General features: G+C 41.7%; 1 protein-coding gene across 5 annotated transcripts in view; it reads left to right on the forward strand.

Annotated features, from left to right (window-relative positions):
• Positions 1–10,444, forward strand: part of dnajc13 (dnaJ homolog subfamily C member 13) — a 45,364-nt gene extending 34,920 nt beyond the window's left edge. For 4 of the 5 annotated variants that reach the window (XM_033638678.2, XM_078162463.1, XM_078162464.1 and 1 more), the window contains 18 exons: positions 82–156; positions 754–873; positions 1,454–1,849; positions 1,947–2,060; positions 2,179–2,295; positions 2,576–2,753; positions 2,870–2,961; positions 3,042–3,141; positions 3,258–3,332; positions 3,417–3,529; positions 3,628–3,797; positions 3,891–3,933; positions 4,024–4,197; positions 4,311–4,490; positions 7,135–7,275; positions 7,377–7,520; positions 7,624–7,723; positions 9,309–10,444. In XM_033638678.2, the coding sequence (XP_033494569.1) occupies positions 82–156; positions 754–873; positions 1,454–1,849; positions 1,947–2,060; positions 2,179–2,295; positions 2,576–2,753; positions 2,870–2,961; positions 3,042–3,141; positions 3,258–3,332; positions 3,417–3,529; positions 3,628–3,797; positions 3,891–3,933; positions 4,024–4,197; positions 4,311–4,490; positions 7,135–7,275; positions 7,377–7,520; positions 7,624–7,723; positions 9,309–9,406 (2,430 nt within the window). In that variant the 3' untranslated portion in view covers positions 9,407–10,444. Of the gene's footprint in view, positions 1–81; positions 157–753; positions 874–1,453; positions 1,850–1,946; positions 2,061–2,178; positions 2,296–2,575; positions 2,754–2,869; positions 2,962–3,041; positions 3,142–3,257; positions 3,333–3,416; positions 3,530–3,627; positions 3,798–3,890; positions 3,934–4,023; positions 4,198–4,310; positions 4,491–7,134; positions 7,276–7,376; positions 7,521–7,623; positions 7,724–8,889; positions 8,995–9,308 lie in introns of all 5 variants that reach the window. The other variant, XM_078162465.1, reaches the window with a different exon arrangement.
• Positions 10,445–11,192: the final 748 nt, after the last annotated feature.

The following is an 11,192-nucleotide window of genomic DNA, read 5'->3' on the forward strand; positions in this document are numbered from 1 at the left end:
GCACTTTGGTGTGTTGGAACTGTGATTGAATGAATCATCAATTGTTTTGCTTGTGGGGTTTTTTTTTTTTTATTTAATCAGGTGTTGTTGGAGGCTCTCTCTCGGTGTGTTGCCGTGTTAACAGCATCCAGCAAGCCTGACGACATGGCTGTACAGGTAAAGTGATTGCAAAGCACTGAGGGGTGAATTTACAAATAATGAATTGGGGCTGCTGACAGCTTGATGAATTGCGTGTCACTTGCAACTGCTGTCTGCCCCATCTCAAGTTCTGATTCACAGAAGATATTGCACTAGTGATAATAGAGGTCAAACACGCTCAGAAAGTTACGCATCTGATTGCAATTATCCATGTAGTAAAGTATAAATGTCACCTTGGCACCAAGAACACAGAAGGCAGAGCAAGAAATTAAAAAAAAAAGAAAGAAAGAAAAAGAAAACCTTAATTTTCAAACCGCGAGTTACTGGTCCAGACTGATGAGGTGCCAAGGCAATCCTCAAAACCTCAGGCAGTCTGAAAGTCTGGGTTTGATACTCATAGTAGATACACTTCAGTTACCATCAACTTTCTGAAGACGCTATGAATTTCACTGTAACCGTGTGTGACTGTTGCCACTGACGGTAAGGGGTGCTTTACACCCTTTGCGGGAGTCTTATTTTTCAAGTGTAGTGGCTGCAAAATCTAATCATCTTTTCCTCCAGAGATCAGTGCTGTGGAGCTTATAATGATTTCTTCTACCCTTTTTGACACTGCAGGTGTGCGGGCACATCTGTAAATGCTACAGTGTAGCAGCTCAGTTTGAGGAGTGCAGGGAAAAGATTATTGAGCTGCCCATCATCATCAGGGACCTCTGTCACATCCTGTTCTATGGAAAGGTGAGAACGTTGCCTTGTTTTTTGTAATTGATAACAGAAATATTTTTAATTTGTACCATTTTTCAACATCAATGTGTCATTATTGGATTATCTGTGAGATCTTGAACAATATAGAAATAATGGTCATAGCATTTTAGAGCCTGCAGTTGTAAAAAGAAATCCATGTTTTATCTATTTAATATTTCCTTTTTTTTTCTACTTAAAAGATTAAAGATGCTGTAAGTGTATCTTCTTCACGAGACATTCTCTTCGTCCAACGTCTTTAATTTTAAGCAACTGCATTAAAAAGATTTCAAATAAAGTTTATACCAAATAAATGCCTATTTTTTACATTAAGTTATATATTTCATTTTGCCCAAATCAAATGTAGATTGAAATGTAAAAACTCCATTCAGGCTACCACCATTACTCTTGGCAGTTATCTTGCTTGTTCGTGGTCTCCTCATCTGCTAAAACTGCTACATGTAGCACCTATGATGTGAGCTTTTACCATCTCTGCAACCAGACAGCTTCTTAAAGTATTTACAAAGATGTGTTTCTCTTAACCTTGATTCATGTTCCCTCCCTCACCTCTTCCCAGGGTCTCCCAAAAACTGCTGCTCTGGCAGTCCAGTGCGTGAGCTCTTTCGCAGTGGATTTCTTCCTACAGACCCATCTGTACCATGCTGGTGTTCTCTGGCACCTGCTGGTCCACCTCTTCAACTATGACTACACCCTAGAGGAGAGCGGCGTGCAGACTAGCCAGGAAACAAACCAACAGGAGGTTGCAAACAGCCTGGCTAAGCTCAGCCTGGTGGCTCTCAGCCGTCTGGGAGGCTACAGCCAGGCGCCACACACACCGGATGGAAACAATCCTGTTTCAGAGACCAACGGCATCGAGGCCACACCTCCAGAGAACCCCACCATCCGCAAGAGCTTAGCTGCCATGCTGACACCGTACATCTCGAGGAAGCTGGGAACAGGGTCTCCTGCTGAGGTATGATGTGCAGGTGGATGGGGAGGGTTGGGTCGAGTTTGTACATACATAAACACCAACACCAAGCTGAGTTCTACATGCTCTGTTGTACATTCAGGTCTTGAAACTGCTGAATAGCAACTCAGAGAACCCGTACTTGATCTGGAACAATGGGACACGAGCTGAGCTGCTGGAGTTCCTGGAGGCTCAGCAGGAGGGAAACATCAAGAGGGTATGAACAACATATATAATATCAGAAATATATATCAGTATATAAATAATATTGATAAGCTATGTTGTAAGGAAAAACATTGAGTTATTCATGCATTCTCTCCGATGTCTCTCTGTAGGGAGAAAATGATAAAAGCTTTGGTGCAGAGTTTGTGTTTAGTGATCACAGCAAAGAGCTGATAGTTGGAGAGATCTTTGTGCGGGTCTACAATGAGCAACCTACTTTCCCTCTTGAGGTGAGTAAAATAACAAGATAGTATTACAACTACATCTAGTCTACTTCTCCATTGTATCTGTATTAGATCATGGCATCTTGAAATGCTGTTCTTAAACAGCCAATTCATTAGAGTAGTGAATATTGATGGTAGCATAATGTGTAAAAAAGGCTATTAACTAAACCCCACTTTCATTACAGTATTTTTTCTACATATAATAGTGTAATTGGCATAGTTGTTTACAATGGACTTTAAACCTTTAGTAATGATATCATGTTTTTTTTATCAACTCTGTTTTTAGTATCCAAAAGCATTTGCTGCCAGTCTTCTAGACTACGTAGGCTCCCAGGCCCAGTACCTCCACACTCTGCTGGCCATGAGTCAGAGTAACAAAGTAGAGTCCCAGCAGCATGCTGAGAGGCTGCGCTTCGCTGAGATGGCTTTGGAGGCTCTCCGCAATGTCATCAAGAACAACCCCGGTAAGACAGGACACTTCTTCCAGCTCTGCTTTGCCTGAGGAGCCTAACCTGGGTTTTATTTAGATGTCTTAATATTTTAGCTTCCTTTCTAAGCAGTTGTTTTCATATGATTTCAGGTTCAGAGTCAGAGTGCATCGGCCACTTCAAACTGCTCTTCTCTTTGTTGCGGGTTCATGGAGCTGGCAGAGTACAGCAGCTGGTTTTGGAGGTAGAGGTTCTTGGTCCTGATATCTAATTACTGTAGTTCCCATTGTTTGTGCATTTTACTCATATCCGTTTCCTCTGTAGGTTGTGAATACAGTGACTTCAAACCAAGAATGCGTTAGCAACATTGCTGAGTCGCTGGTGTTGTCCAACCTTCTGTTGCTGCTGCACTCGCTCCCCTCCAGTAAGAAGACACTCTAGAAACAGAAAATAATTTACTGGCTTTGTTTTCTTTGGTGCCTTTTCTTGCATATTAGAGTGTTATCTTTTGACTAAAACATGTTTTTTTGCATTATTTAGGCAGACAAATGGTGCTGGAAACTTTGCATGCACTGACTTCTAACACAAAGATAGTCAAAGAGGCTATGGCCAAAGGTCAGTGTAATTTTGCATTTTCTCCTCCATATTTATGTGAATCCTGAGGGCACAGATGCTCATTTTAATCTGTTTGTTCTCCAGGTGCTCTGATCTACTTGCTCGACCTCTTTTGTAACTGCACACATCCCCAGGTCCGCACACAGACCGCAGAGCTCTTCTCCAAGATGACCTCAGACAAGCTGGTTGGGCCAAAGGTCAGTCTGGATGGATATAAATAGAAAAATTAAACAGATAAATAATCCCTGTCCCTTGTGCATTATTGTGCATCATAATATATCCTCATCTCCGACAGGTGCGGCTAACGCTGATCCGTTTCCTTCCTGGTGTGTTCATGGATGCTATGCGAGACAACGCCGAGGCAGCAGTGCACATATTTGAGGGAACACACGAGAACCCTGAGCTCATCTGGAATGACAGCTCAAGGGAGAAAGTGTCCACCACTGTCCGGGAGATGATGCTTGAGTATGACATGGACCCAATTTGATACAAGTAGTCAAGAGAGTTTGAAATATTGGTGTCTAATATTATATTCTTTACTTTCTTAAATGCTTCCAGGCACTTTAAACAGCAGAAGGATAATCCTGATGTGAACTGGAAAGTAAGTGCAATAATATATTACTCAAAAATAAAGCAGTGATATGTTGTGTATGATTTAATGTGACAACACATTCTCGGTTTGTGTGCTCAGTTGCCGGAGGACTTCACAGTGGCTTATGGAGCAGGACAGGGCGAGCTGGAGGTTGGCGGAGTCTTCCTGCGTATCTTTATTGCTCAGCCAGGCTGGGTGCTACGCAAGCCTCGAGAGTTCCTGGTGTCCCTCCTGGAGACTCTGACTGAGCTGCTGGAGAAAAACAACCCCAATGTGAGCAGCTGCCTTTATGACAAACACAAACACACAGTATTTGCAGTTTAACCTATTCTATTATTGTAAAGTAGTTTTTTTCACATCTTCCTGATATTTCTGGTCTTCTGCAGGGTGAAGCCTTAGAGACAGTTACCACGGCAGCAGTGTGTCTGTTCAGCACACAGGGCCAGCTGGCTGACCAGGTCCCTCCTCTGGGTCATCTGCCTCGTGTTCTGGCAGCACTTAACCACAAGAACAACGCCGTGCCCAAGAGCTCCATCCGCCTCATCCACGTGCTATCAGACAATGAGGTGAGGAGCCAATCATATATATTATATAGCTGACTCTGACTTTCTTTTTTGGTTTCAGGACTCATTACACCTCGTTAAACAATTTATATTTATTAAAAAGGCACTCCAACAATTTTAAACATGGAGTCCAGTGTTATGATGTCCTTGGGGTTATCTCAGACTGCAAAGTCAGACCTATCTCTTGCTGTGTCGGTGCTGGGAAAAAAAAAACATCTTTCTGAATACTGCATTAAGAGAAATAAAATGCTCTGGGTTGTTTTTCACTTCTTAAACCAATTACAATCACCTTTGGTGATGCTAAGCCCTGGATACAGCAACGGCACCTTTGTAGAATAGTGTCGGGGGGAACTTGTTTTGGTGGAACATTTGCATGTGGCGAGGTGAGCCTTGGCATTAAAAGTGCTAAATCCCTGCAAGAAACAAGGCCACATAAAACATTAAAAGATGTTTTAGCATGTACAGTGGTGGAAAAAAGTTTTCGGACACCCTTAAAATGTTACACAATCTCAAATATTATCATGAAATATTTGTGGAAAAATCTTTTTTGTGTTTCAAAAGGTGGCTGCATTGGACAGATACAAACAAATACAAATTATATTGTTTTGTTTATTGTTTACAAGAAAAACTAACAAAACTAAATTCTTGACAGTTTCAGTATGTCAGTTCTCAACATTGTCGGTATCAAAGTCAACAAATAACAGAGAATGTGTTCAAAACTGAACAAAAAATAAACAAACTATCACATCATCAAATTAATATTTAGTAGTCCTGCTATTGGCACGTAGTAGAGCTCTAATCCTGGCTGGCATGTTCCCCACGAGCCTTTCACACTGTTGAGGGGTAATCTTGTCCCATTCTTCTTGAATTACTGCTTTTAATTCTTCTAAATTCTTTGGTTTATGCTTTGAAACAGACCTTTTGATAATCCACCACAGATTTTCAATGGGGCTCATGTCCGGGGATTGAGCTGGCCACTCTAAGACCTGGATACTGTGCTCCTGCAGCCAAGTTCTACTGGCCTTGGATGTGTGGCAAGGGGCATTATCTTGTTGAAACATCCAGTTTTTACCTCGACGGAACAGTGCACACGCAGAAGGGAGCATGTGGGTTTCGAGAATGGTACAATACTTGGTAGACTTAAATGTGCCATCACAGACAGTGAGATGACCAACACCAGCAGCACTCATGCATCCCCAAACCATGATACTGCCTCCACCATGCTACTGTACATGCTGGAGATAATGCTTCGCCTGGCCTTCTGCGTACCCTCACATTAGTAGGAGGAAGATAAAGCTGGAAACTGGACTCATCTGACCACAAAATCTTCTTCCAATTCCTGGCTGTCCAGTTCTTGTGTGCCTGGGCCCAACGACGCTGGGCTAACCTCTGTCTCTCATTGATCAGGGGCTTCTTGATAGCCTTGTAGGACCTTAACCCATGATCTAAAAGTCGGCCACGTACAGTGCGGGTGGAACACTGGACACCAGTTTGGTTTGACCACTGCTGCTGAAGCTCCTGTGATGTCATTCGGCGGTTTTGCCTGCACATGCGGATCAGGATGCGGTCATTTCTTGCTGAAGAAACCCTTGGACGCCCAGATCTTGGTTTGTCTTCCAAGCTGTTGGTTCATCTGTATTTCTGCAGAGTGTATCCAACTGCTGAAGGACTGCATCTGCACTTCCTGGCTATCTGGCGGCAGCTGTACCCTTCCTGGCTGAGAATCTTTATCTTCAGGCGTGTTTCCTGCGTTAGGTTCCTTGTTTTAGCCATTTTTGTGTCTGAAGAACTTTCAAATGTGCTGGCTTTATGTAGACACGAAGCTTGGCAACAAAAATTGTGTCTTTTAATAAAAAGAACGACCTTCATCACTGGTACAAAAATGACCCAATACTCAAAATTTCTTATGTATTTTTATGGAACCAATCAATTTTAAGTTTGGCTTTTTTAGGATTTATTTAGTATTTGGCTGTGACTATACTAAAACAAATTGCACTTGAAGACCTAAGAGTGATTCTTAATGCAATATTTCACAAATGCATGGGGTGTCCGAAAACTTTTTTCCACCACTGTACGTTGCAAGCTTAGAGGGTGTTGTTTCACGCACACTAAAACAAATCGTGGAGATGTGTCTGGCTACACAAGACTATTTCCACGTAGGGACAGGGATTTTGAAAACTTTAACATGCAGGAAGTTGAAGGGGCAGCTAATTCCCACAGTCTACATCCTGTGAGCCAGCCTATCTTAGATGGGACTTGTAGTCTACACATCTGTGACAGTAAGACTCACAAACTGGGGGTGTGAAGTTTGAAATATGTTGGCATTTACCAGACAGGGAGGGTCTGAGGAAGGATGCCTAGATGAATTATTGGAATTGTAGGACCCAGTGTATTTGGAGCCATACTAGGGACTACAAGTCGAGATATATTTCAGCCTCTGCTAGATCGATTTTGGCCTTATTTTTGTCTCATTCCCCCAACATTTTGGAAGTGCAATACTAAATCCCTGAGTACTGCTTTAAGATCTACACTCCCAGAATTTGTGTATCCGGAATATTCATAGTACTCTGTTAAGATTTGCCAACAAACAATTTCTTGGCTAGTTTGTCTCATTTCTGCACTATGACACTCTTGTTGTGTTGTGTAGCTGTGTGTACGCTCCATGGCTTCCCTGGAGACTATCGGCCCCCTCATGACTGGGATGAAATCTCGTGCAGACATGGCCGGACTAGCTTGTGAAGCGCTCAACCGCATGTTCCAGAAGGAACAAACAGAACTAGTGGCCCAGGTAAACCGTCACCATCACTGTTTATTTGATTTTGTTCTGTTAATCATGTTTGATGACCATGTAAAATTACTAATAATTTATTTTATTAATGAACTGAATAGGCTCTAAGAGTGGACCTGGTCCCATACCTCCTGAAGTTACTGGAAGGAATCGGCCTGGAGACGTTAGAAAACCCTTCAGCTACCAAGGCCCAGATAGTAAAGGCTCTCAAGTCCATGACTCGCAGTCTGCAGTACGGAGAGCAGGTATGATAAGAATACATGATCAGCAGATTATCAGTTAAGACCAGTGAATCATCATACTGGTTGTTAATCTTATCAAAACTGTTGGCCAATCACTGCTTTGCAGGTGAATGAGATTCTAGCGAAGTCCTCAGTGTGGAGTGCCTTCAAAGACCAGAAACATGATCTTTTCATCTCAGAGTCTCAGACCGCAGGCTACCTGACTGGTAAAGTATTTTAATTCTCTCTAACTTAACCTGCTACTCAACACCCAGCATCACAACTCTTGACATTTTCTTTTAACAAGCCAGGCTGTTGAAATGTTTTTTATGTTAGTCTTTAAAAGGTAAGTGTACCTTTCTCTGAGCTGTTGTTGATTCTGAACAAGTACTTCCCCCTACAAAGGACTATTTGTATGTCACTTACTCCCCCAGTGTTGCGTTACGTTATGTGAGAAAGAAAACATGTTTTTCTCTCATGCCTCTAGTCAACAAAGAATCAAAAAACAGGAAATGCTTGATGAATGACGTCATGGGGGTTCGTGTTTAACAGCATCAAAACATCTAATTACAACTCTCACACAAGTTGTGCAACATAATCCATGATCATTTATCCAGTTGTATGCTGAGGACTTTCTAAACACTTGTGTCTTTGCTAAAAAAGTAAGTAATCAAACGTGAAACTTATGCTCTCCACAGCCAAACTCCATTGACAAAAACAGTACTTTTACCTTGTTGAACTCAGGAGTTGCTGGGCTGCCACTGCCGCGATTGGTGGTTTGTTTGTGTTACTATATGACTTTGGTGTTTTTAAGGGTTATTTTGGATTCACCAAAGTCACACAGTAACAAAACAACCAGTCAAGGTGCGGCAGCTTCTGTGTTTAGTGAGGTAAAATTACTGGTTTTGTCAATGTATTCTGGCTTTGAAGATAGTTTCACTTTCAGTTCAGTTCACTGTTGGAACGGGCTGTCTGTTTGGGAAGTACTGAGCATGCAGCTTGATATATGAGACTTGGATTATACTGCATGAGTTGTGTGAGAGTTTTTAAACAGATGTTTTAATGTAGTTTTGCTGTTGTTAAATGCGGACCCTGATCACTCCAATCCATCAAGAATCTTGTCCTTTTTTGGATTTTTTTTTTGTTCACCAGAGGCATGTGAGAAAAACAAAGTTTTCTTTACGAATGCAACATAACACGGATGAGTAACTGAAATACAAATGGTCATTTGGTGGGTGAGGTGTTCCTTTAATGCTTTGCTTTATCCTAAAAACCACCTTGTGGCTGACTCCTCACTTGTGCTTAAACCCTTAAGACCCGTTCTGTCTCCACGTCCTATAACTTCCTGGCTCTGCCTTTCCCTTCCTTTTTGTCCTCCACATCTCCTCCTCAGGGGTATCCACTCCTTCTCTCCTGGCCGCCAGTAGCCCACTGCGAAGTGGGCTCTAGACTCCTAAGCTGGGCCCTCACAGCCCGCCTCTCTCTTGCTCTGATGCAGGTAGACCTTGAGCTTGCTCCTACTGCCATTCCTTGCCTCTCTACCTCCATCTTTGACCCACATTTAATTTTCCATTCCCATTTCTCCATCTTCACAGTGCTCAAAATAATATCATACCATCTCCATTCACCACCAGCTTTCAGGAATAAAGAAAAATGCCCTCAAAGATGTAATGTAGTGATTGTAGTGATCACTCCTCAGACATAGAGTAGTTGATTCCTTTTAGTTTAGTACATCATTGTAGCTTACCACTAGTGCTCCATCTGTCCCACCCAGTCACACCTGTACTGAATCTTACTTCCTGTCACCTGTAGGTCCAGGAGTAGCAGGTTACCTTACAGCAGGAACTGGCACCACGGTAATGCCCAACGTCCCACCCCCCGTGGACAACGACATTGGAGACCAAGGCTGATGGACACACACACAGTCACGCTCAGGCACCCAGACTGCCCTGCAGCTTCACAGCCGCAGCTCAGAGAAGGACTGTTCAGCTCCCACACGAGGGGGATGGAGAGAGAGAGAAAGACGGAGGAGAGCGGGCCGTCATTGACCGTCACCAAAATATCCGCAACACCTCCTCCAGTATCACTCTCCTCTCCCCTTACAAACGGCACTCAAGTCTTCATAAACACTTTGAAATTGTTTTAATGGATGACCATGTTTGTTTTGTTTCTGTACTACTTTTCTTGTATCTTCCAATGACACACAGAAGAGTTTACTTTTTGTATGAATATATTTTTTACTCTAGATTTTGTTTTTCATGAGAAAGACATTGGAAGACTGAGGCGTTAATTATGGATGAACTGTCTCTTCTCTGTTATCTTATTCCTCTTCGTCATATCCTGATTGGCTACCCTAAATCTTGGCCTTGTTTGTGAGACATTTGTGCACAGGACCTATCCACCTCTTACATAAACGTGTCATTTACTAGTCTGTATAAAGGATGCTCATATGGAAGAAAACATGTTAAAATTGGAACTCAGAAAATATATGCATTTGATTTCTCTGCCCTGCTTCTCCACAAGAAAATGTCCCCTGAACCCTGAGAGTGATGCTGACCTCTTGTCTGGTTTGGTCAGGTCTAGTTCGATCCACTCACAGATCTGCTCTCCAAATGTCCAGCCTCTTATTCCTCTGATCTTAAATCATAGTTCATTCTGCACTCTCTTTGAAGGCAACCCTTTCTGCCTCACATTTTTTTAAAGTAATTCTCCTTCCCCCAGAATGCAAAAAGCACTAGAATATTTATGAGTGAATAATAACCACCGGAACTGAGCTTCTGCTAAGACATGACGAATGATTATGAATCTATGTGAAAGACTAGTGCAATTTGTGAAATGTTCAATGTAATATTACGTATATAAACTTTCTATATTGAATGTACATTAAAAAAATAAATCAGTCGCACTTGTACATAAAATTTTAAGAATAAAAGGGAACCCACAGTGTTGTTCTTTTGTATTTACATTTGTGTTTGTTGAAGTTACAGATTTCAGTGGAATGAGCAGTTTACTTTTTTCCATGTTTGATAAGAATTTTGTTTTTACCAAAGATGAAATATCAATAGATGTATTTTCTCAGAGTGAAATAATCACAATTTTTCATGAGACTCCAAGTGATGACATCAACATAATCTTATTTTTACTTGCCAGTGAAAGACATGACTTTCAACTTGATACTGTCCAAAGTTCCACTGACAGGTCATGTCAATGGTAATTATTTGTAGATTTTAACACTAAAACACTTTGTTGACATTGAATACATCAGTGGTTCCCAACTGATGGGTCCTCGTCCAACAGTGGGTTGCGGTTCCATTCTGAGTGGACAGCAAGGGACTCGTGAATGTGTCAAATTTGTATAAAACGCACTTTATTTTGAAGTACAGTGAATTCTCAGCTCAGAGGTTTTATTAGTTTCCTGTTGTAGAGTGAGTGACTAATGGACAGCTACTTGACACAGAGGCAGCACACTAGCTTGACATTATGGCCCAAACACCAGTATTATGCTAAATGTATGAAACTCTAGACCATGAACTAATAACTAAAGAGAAATCTGGGTACCTGTGGCTGGACCAGTTGTGAACCACTGGAATAGGCCAATTCTAGTACTTAATAGAATTAGTATATATTTAAATTTTCACCACATTAAAGCCAAGAAAATAATTAACAATAATACTCAAATAAATCCATAAATTAAAT

The sequence above is a fragment of the Epinephelus lanceolatus genome, chromosome 20 (assembly GCF_041903045.1).
Source record: "Epinephelus lanceolatus isolate andai-2023 chromosome 20, ASM4190304v1, whole genome shotgun sequence".
In the NCBI taxonomy this organism is placed as follows: domain Eukaryota; kingdom Metazoa; phylum Chordata; class Actinopteri; order Perciformes; family Serranidae; genus Epinephelus; species Epinephelus lanceolatus.